At 40.0% G+C, this 25,502-nt stretch overlaps 1 protein-coding gene across 3 annotated transcripts in view; it reads right to left on the minus strand.

Annotated features, from left to right (window-relative positions):
• The window catches only part of SYTL2 (synaptotagmin like 2), a 48,881-nt gene that overhangs the window by 21,674 nt on the left and 1,705 nt on the right, over positions 1-25,502 (minus strand). For all 3 annotated transcript variants that reach the window (XM_072326907.1, XM_072326908.1, XM_072326910.1), the window contains exons 2-4: positions 16,202-16,634; positions 7,134-7,282; positions 4,308-4,446 (exon numbers count right to left, since the gene is read on the minus strand). In XM_072326907.1, the coding sequence (XP_072183008.1) occupies positions 4,308-4,446; positions 7,134-7,282; positions 16,202-16,302 (389 nt within the window). In that variant the 5' untranslated portion in view covers positions 16,303-16,634. The remainder of the gene's footprint in view (positions 1-4,307; positions 4,447-7,133; positions 7,283-16,201; positions 16,635-25,502) is intronic.

Raw genomic sequence — 25,502 nt, forward strand, 5'->3', positions numbered from 1 at the left:
CTCACATGCTTGAAATTTGGGGGATGAGTACAAGGACAATCTAAAGCAGGAAAAATGACTGCTCTCCATGTAGGAAGTATTATCTTAGTTTTATTCATCCCAGTTCCTAAACAAGAAAAAGAATGTATAGCTCTCAAAGAGCTTGATATTGAAACTTTCAATTTCTTTTCAAAAACATTATTCCGCTGTAGTTTGTATCCTTAGCATTAAAAACCTAAGCAAAATAATTAAAAAAATAAAATAAAAATCTGTAATCACATGTTTAAAGAATCTTTGTTTTCCTGAGGTGGAGTTTGGGTTCTTGTTTTTATGAGCGCCTGTTCATTCCCATACTTTATGCCTCATCTTGACCATCTGCTATTCATCAGGACAAGCATGATTCAATCCTTTCCTTATTTTAAACACTGGCAATGCTTTTATATGCTCTGGGTGTAAAAAACTTAAGACGTTTGCATGCCTTCAGTTTTACAAGTTCATAGACTAGCTTGGGTTGGAAGGAGCCTTAAAGGTCTCCTTGTTCCAACTTCTTGCCATGGACTGGTTGCCAACTACCAGCTCAGGCTGCCCAGGGCCCATCCAACCTGGCCTTGAGCACCTCCAGGGATGGGAGGGCCTCTCTGGGCAGCCTGTACCAAGGCCTCAGCACCCTCTGAGTATGGAATTTCTTCCTAACAGCTAACCTAAATTTTTCCTCTTTCCCTTTGTCTAATCGCTATTAGACCATGTAAGAAGTTGGTTCCTCTCTTGCTCATAAGCTCCCTTCAAGTAATGGGATTTTGGTGTTTTTTGTTTTTTCAGTTTTTTTGGGGGGGACTTTTTTTTTGTCTGTTTGGTCTTTCTTTTTTACTGTTTTTGTTTGTTTGTTTGCTTGCTTTCTAACAGGCAGGGAGATAATCTTTAATGTGATTACTCAACACACACAATTCACAACAGTTTACTGCAATGCTACTTCACGCTTACCATAGAATAATTAAAGTGCCATTTTGGCATTATGTACGAAAAATGATGCTACAAAGAAAGCGTAAGGCTGGGAAAAATAGGAGGAAGTTAACAACAAAAATCAAGATCCTGTAACTGGGTGTCATAACACAAGGTCTGAACAGAGGAGCACACAGATGGAAAAGTTGAACAAACTATTTCCAGACATGCAGCATTTGCAAGGCTACTCGAAGACAGTGCATGAAGCCACACTAATAAGTATTGCCAGACTACAGACTTAAAACAATGCTATTCAGCAAGCCAGTGCTGAAAAACATTGCAGATCCAAACTCCATGTAGACATTGGTGGGACCAGACAGGAATTTGTCACCTATTCAATATTTTCTGACCTAGGGAAGAAGTAAACCTACAAATCATAATTTGAAAGATTAAGTCCCTTTAACACTTCCTTTGTTCAAGAATCAGCATATAGACAGATGGTACCACTGAATGGAGTTAATATTGACAGTCTGAGTCAGACCATCAAAACTCATTCTGTGCAAAGTTATACTTTCAGAGGCACTTCACACAATTGGCCTCTGGTATGCAAGAAAAGCAATATGGGACACAATGCACCTCTCCCACCACCCTACTCTCAAAAAAAGGTGGGAGGTCATCGCTTTGTTACAGGATATTGATATTTAGGGTGTGGAAATGAAGATTATCATGCTAATTTTAACAAAATAGTTGTGGGCTGACTTCTGTAGCAGCTAACACAGCAGCATTCTGACAGAAGGGCAATTAAGTTGGCCCCAGGGCTCTACTTAACCCTCTGTGCTCACACTGAACTACCAGAGCTCAACTAACTTCCTCCACATTCAGTTAGAAATGCTTTGGTTCAGTAACAGGATCCAGAAGAACACAGGTCTGGTCCCAGTCCTGAGGGTAGCAGCTGTTTAGCTCAAGCAAGGTCTACAAGTCAGTGATGACCTGAAGCCCATTCTTAGGGGAAGAAAAGGGGCAGTGGAAACAAACAAGCAAAAACAAAAAATAAACAAACAAAAAAAAACAACCACCAACCTAAAATCAGAAGTTCCACAAACTTACTCTTAAATAGCATTTAAAAATGTATTAAAAGTCCAAGTGCCTGAACCAAATGTAACATTTGAACACTGCTAACTCATTTATGGATTACCCAGTACAATATTTGATTTCCTCCTCTTATTTCCAGCCATCTTCAGACTATTGCATTGCAAGAGAATGAGACAACAGAAATGAATCGCCTGTGGCTCTGCTATCCTAATGACTTAATCAAATGTCCCTTCTTGCCACTCACCCCCCCAGCAGGTAGGACCACTGATTTCCCAAGATTGTTCTTCTCCCTCAATTTCAATCAGCTGCTGCCATTACAGGGAAGCATGCAGACATATCATATAAGTCCAGCACCAAGATAACAGAACAGTATCATGAATCCTGGACTGTGAGAGCAACTTTATAGGGAATATCTTCAGCTATTGGTGAGTACAAGTGCTCATAAAGAAAGCATACAGGCAGATGGCTGGAACAATTTGGAGCAAAGGGCAGGAGAGGATCCTGGAAAATAATTATCATTTTTCACATGGGTGCAACCTGAAATAAATCATCATATTACTTCAAGTTAAAGATCACAATCACTTTGGTCACATTCCGAGCACATAGTTTACATGCTCTTAAACCTCATTATGCTAGATATTTTTGTAAAGACACTGCCCTAGAAGTTTATTAAGTTAATTACTTTTAGATCAGTCAAAAGATCTGTGGAGATGAAATGGAACACCATAAAGCTGTACTTCTTTAAAGGATCATCTCATTTCCCTTATGCAGGAAGCAGCATTCAAAATACCGTAACAGATGCATTAAACAGCAGCATGTCTTCTGCTGTCCATTAAGAAATAATTCTAAAATCTCTTGAAGATAAAAGCGAAACAAAATTTATCCACATTCAGTAAAAATGGACACTTTCAATGTTAACAGACAACTTTGGGAGAGGAGCTATGCTCTTTCTTGTGCAAAGGCTAAGAAAGAACAGTAAAGCAAGACAGAGTTGTTAAGACTTACATCAGTCTTTCATACTGTTCATCGTGAACGTTTGTACCCATTTTGTAGACCAGGAAAGTGAAAGATGGAACTGCTACTAGATATTGTACAAGTGCATAGTAGGAGACAAGCCTTGCTGCAAAGAAAAAAATAGATGACATACAGAGAAGGACACAGAAGACAGAAAGGAAGAAGAAAGTTCACAGAACCAATCAATGGTGCAACCAGAAATAAAAGTCACCCTAAAAGCACTTCCAGTTTTTACCTCACTCTGTTGACTGAAAGCATAAACAATAGATATGCTTATTACAACCCAGTTCTTGTTTCTTCAGTGATTTTGAGAATCTGGCTGTTCATATACATTAATTGCCACATGCTGTCACTGCAGCTAGGAGATTGCTATTCTTTTCAACTACAGCCTTTCTGAAAGCTTTTCAACACAGCAAATTAATTACTACATGTAGGTATTTTACCATGTAGGTATTTTAGAGAAAAGACAGTTCTGTCAGAAGTCAATTCAGGACGTTTCAAACCAAAATGCTTGGGATGTTTACAGACTTGAGCTATAGTGACTGAATACAACAAAATCCTCCTTAGTTCAAAAAAACACTTTTCACCCAGCTTTCCTGCAACAAGTGTAGCCATTCAGTCATATCCAAGCTTACTATTAATATCCAGGTCTTAATCTAAGCCTCTGCCTTCCAGAGTGATTTCTTTTCCTTGTAGAATCACATCTTTTTTCCTCAAATATCCAAACTTTCTGATTCTTTCCCACATGAAGTATGCTTGGTCTTCTTAAAAAGCTTGAGAAGTCTCAAATGCACTGAAAACATGGAAAATCTATCCTAAAACAATTTCTCAATCTCCATTTTTCTGTATGATCCAAGTTTAAAACTCAGACTGAATCAATAGCCTAGTGTCACTGAGCAATCAAATGAAGAGAGGCAGTTATTGCCCCCATATTACAAGGGGACCTTACAGATCATGGCTGCTATTCTAACCAGAAAGTCCTGGTCTTACTTCTGAGAGCCAAACAGAATGTTGGCATGAATATGATTGTGGGACCACCTCACACACCACTGGCATCGTTCTCCTTGTAAATATAAAGGAAACATAGCTGCATTCAACTCCAGAACAACTAACAGTGCATAACTATGAACTGTCAGCCACTTATATGAATTGATTCCTTGGGCCATTCCAGGGAAATATTTGATAATCTCTGAAATAAGGGAATACTCGAAGGGTACCTACAGCTCACGTGTTTAACCAGTCCTGGCATACTTGTGTTAACTGTGACTGAGCAGACAGCTTACCTTGAACTAGATTTCAGTTCTCCTTCTTCTTCTTGATGTTCCACAATGCCGTGTAGTTCCGGCAGCGCAAAGACTTCTTTGTTAACATTGCTCACCCAGCTGTCCTTTGCTTTGTTTGATTTGCTCTGACTCACTTCAGCTAAGGCATGAAAGAGGGATACTGTTATCTCCCATGTGTTCATACAATATTTCACAACAAGCAAACAGAAGTATTGACATTCAGTCCTACAGCTGTTTCAAAAGCCTTGAATCAGATACGGAATTAGACCTGATATCTTCTAAAGAATATGGCTATATTTTAATAGTACTATAAATTTCACGTATCTCTCTAACAAAGTCACATTACTACTCCAAGAACACCTGCTTTACAAATTAAAGCAATCCTACATAGAGTTTTCTATGACAGAGTGATGGCATTGGCACACAAGGGAATAGGAACAGACATCAGTGTATAAGTAACTGGTTGAATGGCCATGTGAAAAGTAGCTCAGTGCCCAGGTAGAAACCAGCAATAAGTGGTGTCTCTCAGTTCTGTATTTATTTTCATTGGCAATGTGGACACAAGTATTCAGAGCATCCTCAGAAATTTTGAGGGCAGCACTAGGCTGAGTTGTACAGCTGACACTATAGAATGAAAAGATGCCATCCAGAGAGACCTTGACAGATGGATCCATGCAAGCTTCATGAAGTTCAACAAGGACAAGTGTAAGGTCCTCCAACTACATCAGGGCAATGCTAAGCACAAATACAGACCAAGGAGTGGATGGATTGAGAGCAGTCTTGAGAAGAAAGACTTGGATAAAAAGCTCACCATAGTCTGGCAATGTGCTCCTGCAGCCTAGAAAGCCAGCCTCATTCTGAGCTATGTCAAAAGAGTGCAGCCAGCAGATCAAGGAGGTGATTCTCCCCCTCTACTCCACTCTCATGAGACTCCTCCACCTGTGGTGCTGTGTTAAGCTCTTGGTTCCCAGCACAAGAAGGATGTGGAGCTGTTGGGGCAAGTCTAGAGGAGGCCACAGGAATGATCAGAGGGCTGGGGCACCTCTCCTATGGAGATGGGCTGAAGGAGCTGGACTTACTCAGCATAGAGAAGAGAAGGTGCCAGGGAGCCCTTATAGTGGCCTTCCATAGTAACTAAAGGGGCCTACAGGAAAGCTGGGGAGTGTAGTGATAGGACAAGGGGTAACAGGCTTTAAACTACAAGAGGAAAGGCTCAAATTAGATGAGCAATTATTTATTCAGAGGGTGGTGAGGCACTGGAACACGTTACTTAATGAGGCTGTGCACGCGCCATTCATGGAGGTTGCATGACACTTTGAGCAACCTGATCTACTGAGAGGTGTCCCTATTGTGGCAGGGGGGTTGGAACTAGATGATCTTTAAGGCATCTTCCAACCCAAACCATTCTGTGATTTTAAGCTTCCTACAGCAATTTTGGTAAAGACTGATCCTGTTGTTTTTGCTGTTAGTTATACATTGGGAAAGAAACAAAAACAAAACAAAACAAGAAAAACACCTCTGTGTCCCTAGGAAACAAACAAAAGTAAGGCATAGAAAATTGAAAATAAAGTTGAAGTTCAGTAAATCAAGTTAAATACTCTGTTTCTGCAGCAGTAAATTTAAAGTTGGTTATGATTTTCATTTGAAGAGGTAGCTGTCCCTTATGGATAGATTTATCACACACACAAATCCCTTAACAGAGCTTTAAAAAGAAACGAAGAATACAAATTTCAGTGCAGATTAGTGTGGGTGATATAACTCTTGCCCTTTAAGTCAAAAGGATTTAGAACTATGGGAGGTTAAGAGGGGACACGGGCCTCTGAGAAATAAATCACTTCCTGTACAAAGAATAACAAAAATAAACTCTTTAGATTAGAGAACCAGATGCTGGAGAGATTTATAACTGATCTACAAAATCTCGCATCCTATTTCACATATGCTTCTGTGAATATAGATTGATTGCTCTTTCTTCCCTGGGGATAACGTTAATGGTGATCAGCTCAAAACCAGAACAGCAAGTGCTCACCTCTTATGTGGGAAACCATTCTCACATGCCTTGAGACAAAGCATAGTAAATGTTAAAAACGACAGCTTGAAGTCTTTTGGAACTTAATGGATAAATTAATAGGAAAACAAACATAAACAGACACAACCACAAACCAGGAATTCCTCCTTTAATTAAAAAAATGCTTAGGTTCAAATGGTTGCAGACTGGACCTGGTCGTAGGGTCTCTGTGTGCTGCCTGGCACCTGGATGCCAATAAAGCTTTAAAAATACAGTATTAAGTCTCAGAGCACCTGAAATCTACAAAAGTTGTACTGAGGAGGAAATAGATCATCAGTTTGATACTTTATATGTTCTGGGTTTACTTATAGGGTCTAAAAAGAAGAAATAAGAATGCAGTGCAGGACTGCAGAGGGCTTTTAGTTCTGCACAGGACAGTCCCTTCTGATAGCAGTTATCACATACCATGTCCATACTATGTCCTACTCCAATAGGAGCCAGGAAGATGACAAAGAACATCTCTCCTATTGGGAAAGACTGAGAAAGCTAGGACATTTTAAGCCTAGAGAAGAGATGGCTTGGGGGAACCTTATCAACATCTATAAATACCTGAAGGGTGGGTGTAAAGACAACAAAGCCAGGCTCTTCTTGGAGAGACGGAAACCAACACTCTAAATTACATACAAAATCGTTCTTATGAATATTTTTTCTGTTCATAGGACTAACACACTCTGCTTGCATTTCACCTACTTAACTAACTTCTGACATTGCTGTAAGAGTACCGCCTCCTTTCCAAAACAAAACATGAGCCAAATGCTTACCAAGAGTAGCAGGCTTCCTTCTCATGGAAGCTCTGATAATATCTGCTCCATGGATCTTATCTCTATGCCTCTTTGATTTTGCTTCATAAAACCACTGTCCACTCATATTCTTCAGCTGAACATCATCTTTGACTTTTTCTGGTAAGTGCCTGAGGGAAATAAATAAATAAATAAATAAAGGAGAGAGAAATGCACACTTTACTTACTTGCAGTGGGCAGAAAAAAACTATAAAAGTCATTGAAGTAAAATGCTGATTATGGTGTAAATATATAGGTTCTTATCAACACTGAATACAAGATAAGAGGTATAGGGAAGGAAGTGGCAAAAAATACTAAGAAATAAAAGCCAGTATTTTTCTAGCTGCTTCATCTTTCTGTTTTTTAAGAGACTCAGGAAAACACTTCTTGCAGAAATCAAACTACACAATTATCAAATTCCTTAGATATAGCCACAGCATCTATTATTTATTATGCCCAAAAGCACAAAGAAAAAGGAAAACCTGAATGCATCAGTATCAGATTCTCAGTGATCTTCCACAAAGGCAGACTTCACTGCAATATACAGTAATATAAAAATGCAACATAAAGTGTTATTCTTACACATGAATTTAACTTCAGAGACTACTTGAACAGTTATCTGAACTATAAAGACAACCAAGATACAGCTTCTTTGCAGACATGAAGCCAGATGTTCTTCTGGCTACGCTAAGCATTTACTTTCTTCTTTTCTACTCTGCAGTTTGCTTTATTGTCCTCTGAATGCTGACATTTCTTACAGCTTGGATGTTTGTTTTTTTTTCCCCAGAGTGTTTTACTCTGGAAGCGCTTAGAGCTGTAGTGTGTCAGAAGAAGCTGCCTCAGCATGCTATTTCCATCTTCTAACCTGTTACTTCCCTTAGTTTATTAAGGCAGATGACTCTTAGCCTAGTTACCCTCAGAGCATCAGTTGAAGTAACTTCAAAAAGATGTCTTGCTCTGATCATCTTGCAAGCAAAGGCAGACCAGCAATGGCAGATCTTGACTTCATACATCAAAAGGCCAGGGCAGCATAGGAAATCTGTGCCAAAATCAAGTCCAGGGCTTTTTCTTAGGCTCAGAAGAAGCCTCTGAAAGCTGTTCACGTGGTACAACCTATATACACACTCTCCAAAACTATACTGGATGCATGCTACCATTTTAAAATAAATTCTTATGCAAATGCAAGGAATGTCTTCCTTACAGAAGAAGGCAGCAGTGTCACCTTGCTTATATGAGTCATATCTTAACAGAATAAGGAGTCGTGAACAATTTGAGAGATTGTTTTCTTTCCTTGTTAGGCATATAACAACAATAAGCATACATGGAGACAAACTGCAAACCAGGAAAGTTTCTACACAGATTTAGAAAGTACTTAAAAGAAGAAAAAAAAAGTCAGAATTAATCTACTTTCTCCATTCATGAGTTTTCAGTAAACGAGCTAAAAACAGCCACAGGGAGAAAGCAAAGCAATGTACAAGTTTCTCAGAGACATTAAGGGTAAAGATTTGTCACACTGCTACAGGACAGTGACATCTTCCCCAAGCCGAAGTCAATGCCAGTTTTATACTGCTCATGAGTTAGAAGAATCTTCTTGTCCAGTCATGCAGCTACAATCACAGCCCTTTTATTAGAGGTTGCAGATTTGGTTGGCCAAGAACAATCACTCACAGAAGAAAAAGGATACTACGAGTCAGTCCCAATCCTCATGCTAAGAAAAGATTCTCACCTATCGCTTAACTCCCCCTTCAAATTAGTAAGGCAAGAAATGAAAAGGTTTACAAAGTCCTGCCTAAGCAGGTGTAAGACTGCTTTTCATCTTGAATCAGCTACGTATAGTTGAGGTTGCCAGGAGCCAAGGTCACCATTGGCCTTTTCAACATCAAGATTCAGCTGTCCATAGCATTACTGGACAATTGAAAGTTTGGCCCTCCCTCCTGCTTACAGTTCTGTGCTTCTGAGAGCCAAAATACATACTTCTCATCAGCTACAGATCTTCCAAGTTGGAGCAAGAACACAGTGGTAGTTTCCTTCTGTCCTCAAGCAAACACACTGCTTAGTTATGAGCCAGCTCCTCACTGCTCAGCCCATTAATGAATGAAGACAGCAGGAACAGTGGAAAAGGGGTATGCAAGAGCTTTCATACAGATGACTGCTTTTCCCTTTCACCTTCTTTCCCCTGTGTTATTTGCCTTCTCATGTCATATGCTCCTTAAGGTTAGGGACTGGCTTTTCAGCTGTTTGCTTAGCCTGCAAGCCAGCAGAGCCCTGACCCCAGTTAGTGCTTCGGGGCAGTCTGACAACACATGCCAAGGGAGGTTCTCAAGTGGGAAGGTACTGAGTCACAGGAAAAGCATTCAGTGCCTTCCCTCTGATTAAGCCTTTCTACCCCAGTTACTGCTCACTCTTTTCTCCTTTGCGTTCAGCCACTGAAACTAGGGTGCAGTAGGAGACCTTCACAAGTTAGCTCAACAGAGCTACAGAAGTAGCTGGTTTGCACAAGGAACGTGCTTGTTAGCTTCTAACTACATGTCACCTGTGGCCAATGCCACACTATTTTGGCTGGAAGGAAGCATCAGCTTGCTACCTATGGAAGTCAGCATACTTCAATTCCACAAACTCAAGAGGCCCTCCAAATATAAGCATGGTCTCAATTTACTCAGTACCTCCTTCATAAATTACATGTCCAGTGGATGGAGCTTGTATTTTGAAAAAGCTGATGGAAGCTCATCACAACTAGCTTATGAATTTACTTCTTATGTCTTCTCACCTTGATAGCTTAAGCACTTGACTTTTATTAGATTGACTTACTCCTCCTCTCATTCTCTCATTTAGCTTCTCAGTCCAGTCTCCTGAGAAACTAAGAGCAACAAACATCAGAGCTATTCATCTACCACAAATAAGGAGGCAGATTATCATTATCACAACAGTTAGCTTTAGCTCATGACAGGAAGAAGATTCTGAGAAGTCTGTGCTCACCAACACATCATAGACTTGTTGCAAAAACAGCTGCTAAGGTTACAAATTACACTTTTTACGAACCGATTGTACTGTGGGGGTCCATTTCATTGCTATTTATTAGATTTAGGTTGTGGTTTACCTAGAAAGGAATTGTGCAGAATTCAGACTGCAGCTGTGGTTTTGCATTGCTAAGTTTATTTCCCAGCACCACAACTGAACTAAAAGCCAACAGCTGATTCTAAGCCAGCTTCCCACTCAACAGAAATACTAACCAAGTTGTCATTACCTTATTTTTCTCCTGGTGATCAAAGAACAAGTTGGCATCCAAATTACAACTGAGATTGCAAGCTTAGTTTGCCAAATTTGCAACAAGGAAAAAATGTAGTAATGATTTTGCAGTACATATGCATTTGTTCTGAAGTCCCTCAGTGGTCTCTTAAAATGCCAGTTACCCTGTGTTGTTTTCAGAGTGAGAAATCCTGTAGTTATATTAAAGCTAGTGCCAGTCTCTTTTATAGTAACTTTAAAATGGAGAAAGTGGAGGTACATAAGTCAAAAATAATATAAATAAAATAAAATACTCTTTTATAGTGAGGCTGGAGTTCTCCCATTACTTAACAGGCTTTTTCTGCTAGGTCTTTGATGGAAAGACAAATTTTCCCCCCAATCTGGGTATTCAGTACATGCAAAATTACTTTGAACTTGCATGCAAAGCAACTCTCGGGCACTCTGCAGTCAGTCAAACTCTACACATCGTCTATAAAATGGACAGTTTCTCCCTGTCTCTGAAACAGCTGACAGTGCGCTAAACCACCCCTTCAAGGCAGGAAATCTGCTCTGATATAATCAGTCCACGTCAATCTCTCTATCAGCAAATCCACAACAGTTTATCTTCCACTTTGTAGGCTGGCATGAGAACTCATTGCATCCTAAAGCAAAGTGATAATGACTTCAGTTTATTTTATTATTATTATTATTATTATTATATACCTAGTAATGTATACCTGTATCTAATACTGTATAGATAGACCTTCTCAGCATTCTTTATTCCTTCTCCTTATCGTCTTACTCATAGCCCAAATTACAAAGCACTGCAGAATTTGCCAGAAGGGACAGAATCACAGAATCACAGAATTGTAGGGGTTGGAAGGGACCTCTAGAGATCATCGAGTCCAACCCCCCTGCCAAAGCAGGCTCCCTACACTACGTCGCACAGGTAGGCGTCCAGGGCCCTGAGCTTTTTGGACAGGAGAGTTGGAGACTTTTTGTGGCCAAGTAGGTAGTACTTAATTCAGTTTGTGTTTGGCTCAAAGAAAGATTTTATTAATTACTATTCTATATTATTAATTATTGTTAGTGTCTTGTGCACTCTGCTCTGAAGATGTGGAATATGCATCCCAGTGATTGGTGGCAAAACAAACACTTTTTAGAGCCTGATACAACCAACTTATCTGTAAGATCACTTCAAAAGCCTTCCTCCTGCAAGGGAAATATCACATGAGGGAAGGAGAAAGAGAGACTTCTCGGGAATTTATCCTCATTTCAATTTGCTCTGGAGTGTCAAAGAATAAGATTTTATGCTTTTTGTAAATCCATTTAAGCAAGAACAGGAAATTCGAGGTCTTTTCCAACCTGGGTAATTCTATGATTCTGTGATTAGATAAGGCACATGTCAGACTTGTGAGTCTTTTTTCTTCTTCTGTAGGACGGCAAAACAGCCATAAAACGTTTACAAGTCAAAAGGTTCTGTATAAACACTGCACGAATGTGCCACTTCAGTCTCTGGCATTTGTTTGAGAACTACACCCAAAATATTTATAATGTGCAGACCTGAGTGCATATTTACATATAATTTTTTTTCTTTGTGCATATTAGCTATACACAAGTTTCTAAAATCCATTACTATTTGACTGGTTTAAGTAACTGGTGCAATTTTATGCTGGTTGAGGGCTAAAGCAAGAAGAATAAAACCAGGTTGGTTATACAACCTTTCCCTATCCCTGTCATCACAATATCTCATCAGCAACACCTCTGCCTGTGGGATCTCTCTGGATATGAATGTTTTGTATAGGCAAGAGCACAGAATCACAGAATCATAGAATGGCTTGGGTTGGAAGGGTCACACTGTCAAGCTCAAAATGTGCTCCATGTTACATATAACATGTTACATATTATAAACCATGTAATTAGATATTGTCCAGACATGTACACAATGTTAATTTACTTGGGCATTTCTTAGTTCGTGTAAGCCTAGCTTTATTCCACTGTAGCAAGACTGCTGAAGTTACAGAGTTTACCTTTTACAAGAGGTAGGAGACTTAAGGTCTGTCAGCCTTCTCAGTTCCTGATAGTTTGCAGAGAAACTCGAAATAACCTCCCCTCCCTCTTCATACACAGCCCAAATAAGGCCATAGAGGAAAAAACCTTACACCCTTCACAATGAAGGAACAGATACCCTGCGACAATGCATCTTTGGTACTAGTCAGCCTGACACAACAGTACAAGATGACTTGAATGCAAGGAGGAGAGACTGGTAGAAAGAATGCCCATTTTCTCAGAGGATCTGCCCCAAACCCACATTACAGGCTCTAAAAACAGATATATAAAGCATAAAAGCAGCCTCGACCAAATGACTGACCACAGTGTATACACAGCTACGTAAATGAGCAGAAGAACCTCCTATTGAAATTGATGTTGTGTTAAAGAATAGGCTGTATTTTAAGATTTAAGACCAGACCCAGAAAATTCACTATGGATCAGAAAGGATGACAGGCTAAATAATCTCAATCAAGTATACCAAGTGTCATTCTGTTTACTGGTCAGAACAGAATGGAGAGGATGTATAGATAGACTGTACTGTGGAGTTGCCAGTAAGCCACACACCTCACACCTCTTCCACGTGTTATTTTTCCAGTAATTTACAGATATGCAAACTTTTATTCAGTCTTCAGTCAGCCCTTAAAACTTGAACTGGTCTCCATGTTCAAAACATATTTGCCTCTGTTGAGCATGCTTTCAAAACTGTTATATCTAACAGAAAACCCATCCTCTAAAATACGTTAAGTAAATGATAAAGAAGTCTTCCTTCTGTCTGTCCACAATACAAGGAACACTGTCTTGCAATGACTGAATAGAATGTCCATTAAACAGAAAGAACCTTCTTGCACAGGGGTTTCCACAGCCACCCACTCCCACTGATGGTTATGAGAAAAGCCAGTCCATGTAACACCCAACAGAATTAGGCCCCTGAAGCTGCCTCAGTGATATCCAGTGCCACACCAATGTGTGTATTAAAGGGGTTTGGCACACAGCTGTCACCATCCACCACACAAACAATTCCACATCATCCTTTCCCTATCACGAGTTTACACAAGGAGCAAACAATCCAAACACAGCCCACAACAGTGTTCCCAGGAGGTTCTCAGGAGGTTCTACTGGGAAGGGAAGGGCTCAGAGCTGCTGTGCAGAACTGTGTCCCAGAGGCAACCACAACAACTTTCTGCTGCAGACTCGCTGGTGCCAGAGGCCCACCATACAGCCGCAGAAGACTCACTCAGCCACAATTCTAAACTTCAAATGCAGGCATATTTCTGTTCCATGTTACTGTCTCCAAACTACGCAGCTATAAGGAGAATTAATTAGGGGCTACCACCAGGAAATCCAGTTATGTGCTCGGTACATTCATTTGTTCAATATCCAAACTCAGCTGGAACAAAAATTTCTGGTTAGGAATAAGGACACTGACAATAAATAAATCAACCATCATTCAGCTCGTCTGTTTTATGCCATTTCTGCCTTCATCAGCAGAGGCTGGCATCTACTCCTGGGGTAATGGAGCAAAGAGAGATCTCCTCTTGTCCTAGGGAAAAGGATGAATTGTCCATTGATTTTGTTGGATCACACCCTTTTGTAAATTGAGATTTCTCCATGATCCTTTTCATAGAATCATATAATGGTTTGGGTTGGAAGGGACCTTTAAGATCATCGAGTTCTTACCCCCTACTAAAAGCATTTCTATAGACCAGGTTGCTCACAGCCTCATCCAGCCTGGACTTGAATGCTTCCAGGGAAAGGGCATTCACAACCTCTCTGGACAACCTGTTCCAGTGTCTCACCACCCTCACAGTAAAGAATTTCTTCCTGATATCTAATCAAAATCTCCCCTCTTCCAGTCTGAAGCCATTTCTCCTTGTCCTGCTGCTACCTGCCTGTATAAAAAGTCTTGTGGCTTTTGCCCATGAGAAGAAAATATCTATGTCCTCTTTCCTTCAGAGCAGATTGCAGAAGGGAAGCAGGCATGCTGTTCCCAAAATTATGCTGTTCCTGAAATTGATTCAGACCAACACAAAAGGAGCTGTGGGACGGAGTGAAAATCTATTACAGCACTCAACAAACCAGGATTTAAAGCAGACAGCCTACAGAGGCTGCCTAGTTGGGAAAGTCTAATTGACACAGCTTTACTACACACAGCAGGAGTGTGAGCAGAGAAGGGACTCCATCAGGTGATCTGTAAAATTCCACTGACAAGGTTCTTAAAGAGGATTCTGTCATGTTACCAGTTTGTCAGCGCTCCAGGAAGAAAGCACACAGACACCACAGAGGGGCTAGATTTATAACACCCTTCAAACCTCAGAATTTCTTTCTAGAGGGGAAAAAGATTGTATTAAAAGACTTCCATTATGTATATCTACAAACTACTCTTTGACAGGGTATGATATTTGCATAATGACATTCCATCCCAGCACCTGGAATCTTCCAGGTTTGCAAGAATGCTGCAGGATTCAAAATACTACATCTTCGTGGCTGGAGATTTATATATTTTATATATTAGAACATTCTCTGAATTAAAAAGTAAGCTCCATGTTCCACATCTACGCAGAAAAATCAGTTTCAGATGTAAGCTTCCAGAGGTTATGATATTCAGAAACCAGAAGAGATGTCCTATTGTAGGAACAAGCTGATCACAGGCTACTTCAGCCTTCAGTCCTTTGCATTTTCCACCACACCCTCACAAGCTACAATTACAAATGGCAAAAGCAAAGTTATACAGACAAAAATACTTGTTGACAGCATTTTTTCAGACCACGACTAAGGATTTGCTCTTCCCAGGAGAATTCCTTTTCCCAGATGTTTGGTTTTTTGTTTGTTTTTGTTCTTTTTCCTCAATCAATGAGGAAAAACTCCAGCCCCAGCACAGAGCTATGAACATCAGTCTGCATTACAGCACTAGGACATTTCAGCATATAAGATTGCTTTTTATTTTTGCTATTGGGCCTCTTCTCATTTTGGTTACTGAGTCTGAAAAAAAATCCTCACTGTTGAGCAGTTAGCCACCTGAATTAGCTGAAACCACTACTGAACTGCTATGATGATTCTCTCAAAGTCAAGTAATCTAGGCAATGCTGTTTTCAGCACTTACATCTCTTATTCATGGCAATTACCCTAATGGTAGCTCTAGGGAAACCTCCCAGCACACAAAACACTCCACAGTACAACGTTCCAAACAACCCGTTGCTCCATGTGTGACACCGTAACGAAAACAGGGGACAATTTTCTACATTAGTCATGGCTTGCAAGGACTTCTTTCAGCAATGGAGCATAATGTTGGCACCTCTTGTGGACCACAGCACCAATGCTCCATGTATTTGAGGTATAAATTCCTCACTCATACATACTGCTGACTGCAGCTACATTGACTTTTTAGCTTGTGCATTTCTTGAAGCAAATACTCCTATTTATTACACACTGGTTCAGTTTCAGTGTTGATGCACGGGCAAAGTAAGTTCTTTCCAAGGAAACTAATCTAGAAATTCTGTTCAGATGCATGCCAAGTGTTCTTGGCCCATGCAGAGTTATAAATATCCCAATCAACAATTAGCTTTCTGGAGAGTAATGAACCATTTGTGTGGTAGGGGCATTTCATCCAGGGACTACGCTAAATCTAGTCTAGAGTAAAAGTCTCTGATTCACATACACTATGGAATATAGGGTTCTCAACCACAACTGTCTTTTCTACTCCTATGCTCTATATAAGTCAGTATACCAATTGTGTAGGTCTTCCCAGGCCAACCCAGGGTGCCATGCTCTTTTACCTGACTCTCTCTTCTTCAGCTTTTTTAAGCTCTGCATCCCGTTGCAGCACCTTCATTATTGCTTCTTGCTCTTCCTCGGTTAGGAAACTTAGGTCAATCATTGTGTGTGTGGGCAGGGCTGAAGTGTCCAGGAAGATCTTAAATCCTGCTGAGCAAGACAGACTTATAGTCTCTCTTAAAGGTATAAGTCTTTTTTAGCAAGCACTGAGAAAGCTGGACTACTTCACTATCAGTGACTTAAAAAAACACAAATATTGCTTTGTTGCAGTTGAGTAAGTACATGTTTCCTTAGATTAAAGACTCTGGGGAAGTTGTTGCATTGCTGCTTGCTGCTGCAATGATGTTTTCTCAGCTTGTCCTCTCAGCTCTGCTTCTTGGAGTAACAGTTCACTGACCCAGCACATCCGGTGTTTAGGACCAACCAAAACATTCCCTAAAAAAGAGACAAGGAAAAACAAGATGTAACGATACATATCAGGGAAGTAGATCACATAGGCTTTTTTTTTTTTTTTAATTAAAAGAAACAAGTTTTTCAGTGTGATTAAACCACTTTATGAAGTGGTCACTTCAAGTCAAACCTGTTTTACAGGCCTCTCAAACAAGGTGGTCAGGAAAATATACTGCATTTGAATATAGTGACTCACAGCCTAAAACACGGAATCAAGCGTCATTTACATGACAATTTAAAAATAAGTGCATTTTAAGTTGTTCTTAAAGCCAGCAAAACAATTTGGACAAGAGAAGGAAGGAGAAGAAAATAAAATCAAGAACACCAGCATATATCCATTTAAAGTGAAAAAAGCATGTAGTCACAACCACATCATATACAAGGGCACATAAGAACCTGTGCCTATTGTTATCATACATGGATCAGCAAGAGCCAGATATCTCTGAGGAAAAATTCACTGCTGCTTGCAGTCCTGATTCAGAGTGTAGAGGCTGAGTGGGAAAAAGTAACAAACAAAACCAAAAATAAAACAATAACCAACCACCACCAACCAGCTAAGGCTTCAGCTAAAACTCAGGAGCTTGCCATGCTGGTTTATGATGATAGCATTAGCACATTTTTAGGCCAACTTGTTTATGGCAGGCCACCAACCAACCAAAGCAAATGAAATATCCTGTAAGTACAAGCTGTTAAACTTTTGGACCCTACTCCACTCCTAGCAAATCGTGAGCCTTGCCCTCCACACCTCTCTTCCCACTCGAGGTCTTCAAAGAGGCCTTTCTTCTTCCAGGAGAACAGAAAGGCAGCAGTCAACACAAACCCTGAAGGAAGAGCCCTAAGGAAGTAATCAGAAGGCTGCCAAACACAACGTGTTGCAGCAGTGAGATGGGAGGAGGCTGGGAACGCACAGCAATTTGTATGCTCCGGTTCAGACTTCAGGAGCACATTCTCCAGTTACTGCAGTGCCTCTTTCTGAAGGATTTTATCTTGCTTGTGAGAAGAACATTTATCACTCATAAACATTTCCTATTTTTAACTTAGAACAAAAAGCAGTTTTAAAAGATTATTTATTTAGATTTCCAAATGGGAATTCTACAGCAGACTTTTGACCCATCCAAAACAAACAGCACTGAAGGATCAAGAACCATGTTTGCAAAGTCAGGTTCTTACAGTAAAACCTTTAAGCAGCAGTTCTTAGCTGCTGGATAGAGTCAGAATACCTGTATTCTTCTGACTTGAGCTCAAGAGGAAGGGAGTGTTTCTAGAAGTATACAGAAGTTTGAATAATTTTCCCTTCCTTTGTACCAGCCCACAGCTTGGGAAGGAAATTCAAGGTACCTATAGATTCCACAGGCTGCAATCTGATTTAGTTTACAAGATAGGAATTTAACTTTTAATCACAGTATTTTACCAGTAATAGTGTATAATTATGTCAGGAATACAATTCCATATAGGCTTAATCACTGCTCTACAGAACATACGCAATGAAAGCAAAATAACAGTTACCGAAATGTCTTCAATATGTGGAATCAGAGATCATGCAGTAACATGAATCTCGCTGCTTTATCCAAACCAAATTGAATCTGTAAGTAGTAGTTTTAAAAACTGTTTTGTCTCTGTTTTATAGACCATGGTACCCTCTGAAAAAGCAGATGACTCATCACTTGAAAGACAATTCCAACCACCAAAGGCAAAAGCCTCTTCCTGAAAAAGCTCAGAAGAATAAGATTGCAGGAGGAGAGTCAGTTACGTCTACATCAGGGTCTCTTAGTGCTTCAGAGTAACTGCTTCATTGATATAATGAAGCCAAAGGGAAAAAAAATACAAAACCAAAACAACTTGAATTCAGTGCAAGCTTCAGAAGCATCCTAAGTGACAAATCAGGTGAGAGGCAGCAGAGAAGCTGATGATGTTACTTAACAGATCTCTTATTAAAAAAGGATAGCTACTGGTGCAGCCTTGTAGCTTACTTGCTCTGTAGTTATCTAATGAACACTGAAATTATGCAGGTAATCCTTATGCTTGCTCCCCCGGTCCCAGAAGCTGTAAACAATTCAACCATGAGAGAAAAACAAGATATTAGTACCAGCACTACTCAAAAGGAGGCTTCACCTTTCTTATAGATGTAGAAGGCAGCTGCAGCCAGGTTAATGGTCATCTCAGTCCCTCTACAGAAAAAGTGCAACCGCCTTCTGTGTGTGGTTATGTTTGGCTACCATATTCAGCTTCCCCATGATTTATGCAGCATAATTGCAATGAAAAGTTGATCTTTTCTCTTGTCAATCAGACAAGTTTATTGCACCTGCCCAATCAAGTCTGTAAGGAAGCTATTGTAGGAGTAGTGTATTTATCTTTAAAGGAGGCTGATGTAGGAGCATTGTTTAACAGTTTAATACAAAAAACTGAAAGAATAGGTGGGCAACATTCACTGAACAGACCAAAGGGAGCTCAAAGCAAGGCATGGTGGAACTGACCTTCCCAGATATCATCATTCTGTAGAGTACATTCTGCAACTCAGTTTGCATTGACACTGTTTTTGGTCACCTGCCTAGACATCAGTAGCGCAGCTGAGACCTTGTAGGTTTCTTTGCAAAGATAACAATATGATGGTTCATTTAAAGCATGTCTGGGTACCTAAAAAACTGGGTCCTAATCTCACTGGATGAGCAGTTAAAGAAAAACAACCTAGCAATAATTTTTCTTCCTTTAATGTGCGTCCATATACTGAAATGTGATACAGTTTGTACTGTGATAATAAGTCTTTAGTCACTGGAGCCATGCAAAACTTTTTGAAGGCAAAACAGATGTTAGCCTCAGCATAAAGAAGGTGAGAAGCTCTGTGTGTGTGATGTACACTGCCAGCCTCCAGAGACCTGCTAACACAGGTTATTGCAAGGCTGGCTTTCTGCAGGAGATTGTAAGCGCTGATGGTAAAAACTGTTGCCTTAAGAGTATAGCACCTGTTGGAGATCTACAGCCAAATTTCAAACATAAAGAATAAATCAGTGCCTTTGTTCACTTTGAATCAGCCACCACCACTACAAGCTTAACTCTTCTGCTTTCTTTTTTCTTCTTCTTTCAATCTTCATATGCTTTTTCCTAAAGATGATGTACATGCCAAATAGAATAGAGGGGCCTCTGCATTCACCTTTGGCAAGAAAGCTTTCAGACCTAAGTTTCAAATAAAACAGAAAGATCCATAACAGATGGATTAAATCATGGAAATTGATAGAACCACCAGACCAGTGATCTCTGGAGAAAAATCTGCCATCTTCTGTTGTAGACCAGCACTTGTGAGACTTGGGATACGTGGCATCATTTTTTTTCCCCCTAAAATTCAAATGAAACCACACAAAAAAAAAATCTTTCCTTTCATAAAAAGTTTCTACTCCCTGTAATAAACAGGAATCTGAAATTATGCTTTCTGTAATTCATGCATGAAAGTTTCTATGTCTTGGAAATGAGAAATAAAAATAAGGCCTGAGATGCGCTATACTTCTCCCCACCCTCAACTCTTAAGTTGCTCACAACTGCCAAGTGCTTTAGGTCAGGCAGTCATCCAAAAATGGTGCCTTATGAAGTTTCTCAAAACCTCCTCAGGCAGTTATATGTCTCCATGCCTTCCAGGGAGGCTTTGCATTAGTCTAGAACATGTTGTAACAGCAATACTTCTTTGTTGGCCCTGCACACATCTTTATTTCTCCCCTACTTTCTCCCACGTTAGAAAAGAATCTGAATTCAAATACTGCACTCCAAACATTATATATATGTATACCCTATTAAAAAGTACCACAATCATAGCTTAGATTTTCACATTTTCACTCAGTGCATATATATGGGATGTAGCAAGGGAGAGATAAGGAAGACGTTGGAGTGGTTTATTATGACTGATATTAAGTTCATCTACAGGATCAGAAACTGAGGAGGAAAACCCCAGTCAGTTGGTCCATTCAAACCAACAGAGCTTCCTTTTATACGCAGCAGCCTCAGCATGCTTTAGATTTACATTTCAAAATTGCTTTCTGTGCTCCTTGTACTCCTGACCTAAGCTGCTAAAGCTTCACTTGAGAGAATCTGCATTGCAGCCAACGCCTTCTAACAGGAAAAAGCAGAAGTGACAGCCCATCCAATAATCTGGCCTGCTTCTGCACCCCTATTTGTGCCAACTCTTCCAGAAGAACAACTACCCACACTTACAGCCCAGCTGATCAACAACCTGTGTCTGTATGTACCTTCATACCATAAAGTTCTAAGTTAGTTACAAGTAACATGTATGCTCTTGGTTTTATTTTACTGATGTTATTTCTTCACAGCCCCAACATATCAGCACTAGCAGCTAGGATGAGTTGGAAACCCAGATACCAGGAAACGGGAAGCTGAGGAAGAAAGATAAATGGAACTGTGCGATGTAACAATTTGCATCTTCAAGGAAACTCATTCTCAGAAGAAAGGTAACTAAGTTTGCCCCCGGAACCCATTCTCTGGAAATCCTTTGTTTTGGAACCAAGGAGCACTTTGCAGGACTGGCTCCCATTAGGAAATCACATCAGGCAGTAACAGTATTTTGGAAATAAATAAAATAAATTAGGCTTAGAAAATATGATTTCTTGAAACACATGAGGCAAATCTCTTGGAGGAAGAACAGCTAATTAAACTAAATGCCAATATTGGCATGAGCACAAATAGTTTAAGATGGTCATGAGTGTATTTGCACAGAAGTTCAGAGGACTACAGGGTTAAGTTTGGGTAATGGAGAAAGAAAACCAATTAACTCTTAAGAGGAACTTAAGTTCTTATTCAAGAGTCCAAAACACGGTTGCCTGCAATGTTAAAGCCTGAGCCTAAACACACTCAAGGTGACTTGTTGTCAATTTAATTCTTGAGAGGACAAAAGGAAAGAGATCTTCCAGTAAGATATGCATATCTGTAGCCAATCCAGCTGCTCTTTTTCGAGGTGTTATCAAAGCCTTTTCAAAATTTTACCAGCCAGATGTACACAGAATATCATAGTTGCAGCAGTCCCAGAAATTAAATTGAAGAGCAGTATTTGCCAACAACACTTGTGTTTAACCAGTGGGAGGCAGAAAGTACACTTTGCTGGTTGCAAAGTGGAAGCTGGTGTTGGAATCCTAGCAGAACGAGGGGATATCAAATAGGGCAATATTAAAGTCACTTGTACAAACGCATAAATGCTTTATTTTATTTCAGTTAAATATCCACATGCTCTCCTGTGCAATGTTCATTAATATGCAGATAAAGAAAAGAGCCTACTTATCTGTAACTACTGTACCAGACAACTGCTCAAGGCAGCCGCAACAGGAAAACAAGAGAACAAACCCTGCTCCCACCTTACTCTTGCTTACCAGAACCAAGGAGTCTCCTGTTGTTTTTTACCTGCAGAGTAGCTGCAATCTGAAAACAGTCTTACTAACAACCCCACTGGTATTAGACAGGTAAATATTCTGGTTTACACAAAATGTACTCTGAACAAGAGAGCAAAAATGTTAACAGCAAGTAGAAAAAAGTTAACAACTGAAAATTGGAAGAGGAAAGAACAATTTGTTTTGGCTGTAGCCTAATCCCTCTAATAATGTATGGCTGCTTGCCATTTCTTTCATAGGACTTGGATATTGGCAGCAGTGCCTAGGAATGTGAATCTCTATGCCTGCTATGGTACACAGTCATTAGGACGTGGTTTCAAACAGATGTGGTCTCTGGAATAAGAGGTTCATAAATTAAAGAGGAACCTAATAGAAACACATCTAAATAGTGCTTTTCTACTGACCACCTTCATCAGGTTGACTGTAGATGCCAAGCCATTTATTTTTAACTGCCTAAAGAACAAACTACTCACAAGATCTTGAGTAGCTTCAAAATTACAGAAATTTCAGCAAGTTAACAAAAATAATGCATAAGTTTTTTTTTACAAATGGTGAGGCTCTGATTCTGGTGTGCTTTCTTATACATCATACCCCTACATATGCACCAGCATACTGTTTGAAGGAACAATTATTCATACACAAGAACTACACTTTTCTAGTTGATAATTCTCCTTACCGGTGATTGCAAAGTAAATAATATATTCCCAGGACAAGGAATATTTCAATATCATAGTGAAAATGGCTCAATCCTCTGGATGTCTGAAGGCACAGCACTGTTTATTGCAAACAATGATTCTCAGCTCCTTTTACAGAGGGAGTAAACTCCTGCCAAAAGGAGAGCAGGGAGGTTAACAAGACAAAGCTCCCATCATCACTGCCTCACTCTCTATGCAAGCATTGGTATTAGACCCACAAATGGTAATGCTCAACAGTGTTTTCATGTCTTGTCTGATAACAGATTTGAATAAAATTGCATTATTTAATAGAGTTTGGAGGTAAACTGTTGCAGGATGTTATTTTCTGACCATATGTACACTTATCTGACACACTTCTATATTTGATAGCTAGTTCCTTTGGAACTTTTCCTCATAACTACAGATTCAAATCCTAGGAGGTGTTTTCTACATTAATTCCATCGATACAGATGGTAAAAAAAAAGTGATTAAAAAAAAAAACTGCTGTAAAATGTATTCTTGTTTTTAGTAAGTTTTAGCCTTAGGCAAATCAAAGCGGTTCCCAGTACAGAGCAGTTGAGAACTTTAGGTATTGGAGACTGGCAGACCTACCCTACCTGTACCCCATCTCCTTGCTCTCCTGTATTAGCACATATGTGGGCATTTCCATGGAGGACTCTGGCCTGGAAACAGTACCACTGAAGACTGGAAGTAAGCAAAGCAGCACTGCAAATTAACAAGTATTTCCCATCAAATGGCTACTGGGAAGTGACACATTTCCTACTTGTTGTTTTAATAATCTTCTATATATGAAAACAAAGAACACTGAACTGCAGTTTTGGTAGTCACTGTGCAGTCCAGAATATTGCTAATGCAAAAGACTTTCTAAACAAGAGGACCTGTTGCATCTCTGCAAGTAGGGACACTTTTCCTACTCTCATGCCTCATCTGAGTTAATCAACTGTGGTGCTCTTTAGTTGAGGAAGGACAGCAGCCATTATTGACACACTGCTCTTCCCCCACTGAATTTGTAAAACTAGGAATCTTCAGGCTGAATCTTCCTAGCTGCCTCTTTTAAGCATCAGAGAACTGCTGTCGAAGTCACTGGTGAGAGCACATTTCCTTTGCAGGACGGTACTCAGTATAGTTTGGTGGGACAGCCTGAGCACAACACTGCCAAATCAGGAGGGCAGCATTTCACATCATCCTTGCCTCAAAATCAACCCTTAATTATCAAAACCACTCTTTTTAATTTGACATTGCAGGCCCCCTACTCTTTGGGCACCAACTTAACAGTGATTATGGCTTAATTTAATTTACTGTACACAAATAGCCAGCAAACAAACCAAGCCCTTTGACCATCCTTTCTCATGAGATGACAGGCTAACCACAAACCCCACACACTCACTCATGCACATTTCTTAGCTTAAAATTACCCAGCTAATAATTGAAGTAATCTGAAAGCTGGTAGGAAAGCTTGCGTCAATTTATGCAGTCCTTGCTACAGTAACTGAGGCACACACCAATCTGAAAGCAGGCTTTTACACAGCACCCAATTACCAGCAGAAATCAGGTGCCAGCGGGAAAGGAATGTTCTCTGGGACTCCTGCAGTCATGGAAACAATACATGAGATAAGGAGAGAGAAGGGAGAAAAGTTAGTCTGGAGATGTTTCTGGGTAAGTTAAAAATGAAAATGGTTAAAGAAATGTCAGCCTAAAGTCTGCAAATAGAATGCAGTCAGAATCGCCAGAAATTAAGTTTTGCAGTGAGGTTTTTGTAGAATCATAGAACGGTTTGGTTTGCAAGGAGTCTTAGAAAGCATGTAGTTTCAACCCATAGCATTATTTTTTTTAATGGATGTATTAAAAGAAGCTCACGAAAGCTCCCTATTAAGAGGGAAATATTTATTACCTAGTTAAACATATTGTTATGCACTGGAAATCTGTATAATATAAATATTCCATCTGCTGCCACATTTATTCTGGCTAAATTTGAAAACAGCAAGCAGCGATGTCAGTCCTCCTTAATAGTGAACTTAAATTGCAATAATAACAGGAAGTCCATCAGCCATGAAAACTTCACTCACAAGTTGGCCCAGCCCAGCCATGCAAACAGTTGCGTGCAAAACAGTCTTTTCACAAATGCTTATAGCCAGAGCCAGAGCAAGGTAGATGGTTCCAGGCAGAGTCAGCGCTGTGATACAAAGAAACCTAAAAGGGGCCAGTGAAAACTAAACCCAGTTGCTCCATATGAGAGGTGAGAAGCAAGGAACAGCAGATGCACTGATGAAGTACTGCGTCAAATTGCACTGCATGAATGGGATTTGACATAAAAATCCTGCCAAAAAGCACAGGGGTGGGAAAGAAGGAGAGGGAGGTTGTGATTGAAACTGTTTTTCAGATGAGTTTAGTTTGTAAGGCTGGAGTTCAGAGTATAATACCCCTGCCTAACAAAGGTATTTAGTTTTGCAGGAGTGGCTCATTCTTTATGAAGATAGCAATGCAGGGCACTGCCCAGAGGCCATGGCACACCCGCAAGAAGAGAGGGAAACCAGAGCACCAGAACCATTTAATCCAAGAGGATTCAACATGCCGTCATTTACCAAATATATGCCAGTCTACGAAGGTTTTGTTTTGTTCACTTTGAACTCTCCCTAAGACTGCACTACCAAGGATTAAACTGTCCATCCAACTAAAAGTTAATTAAAGATATGTTGCAACCTTGTGGGCAGAAACAAGAACTCAGGTCTACTTCCTTGCAGTCGGGCTACCACATCCCAGACCAAACTTTCTCTCCT

Source organism: Excalfactoria chinensis, chromosome 1, assembly GCF_039878825.1.
Source record: "Excalfactoria chinensis isolate bCotChi1 chromosome 1, bCotChi1.hap2, whole genome shotgun sequence".
Classification (NCBI taxonomy): Eukaryota; Metazoa; Chordata; class Aves; order Galliformes; family Phasianidae; genus Excalfactoria; species Excalfactoria chinensis.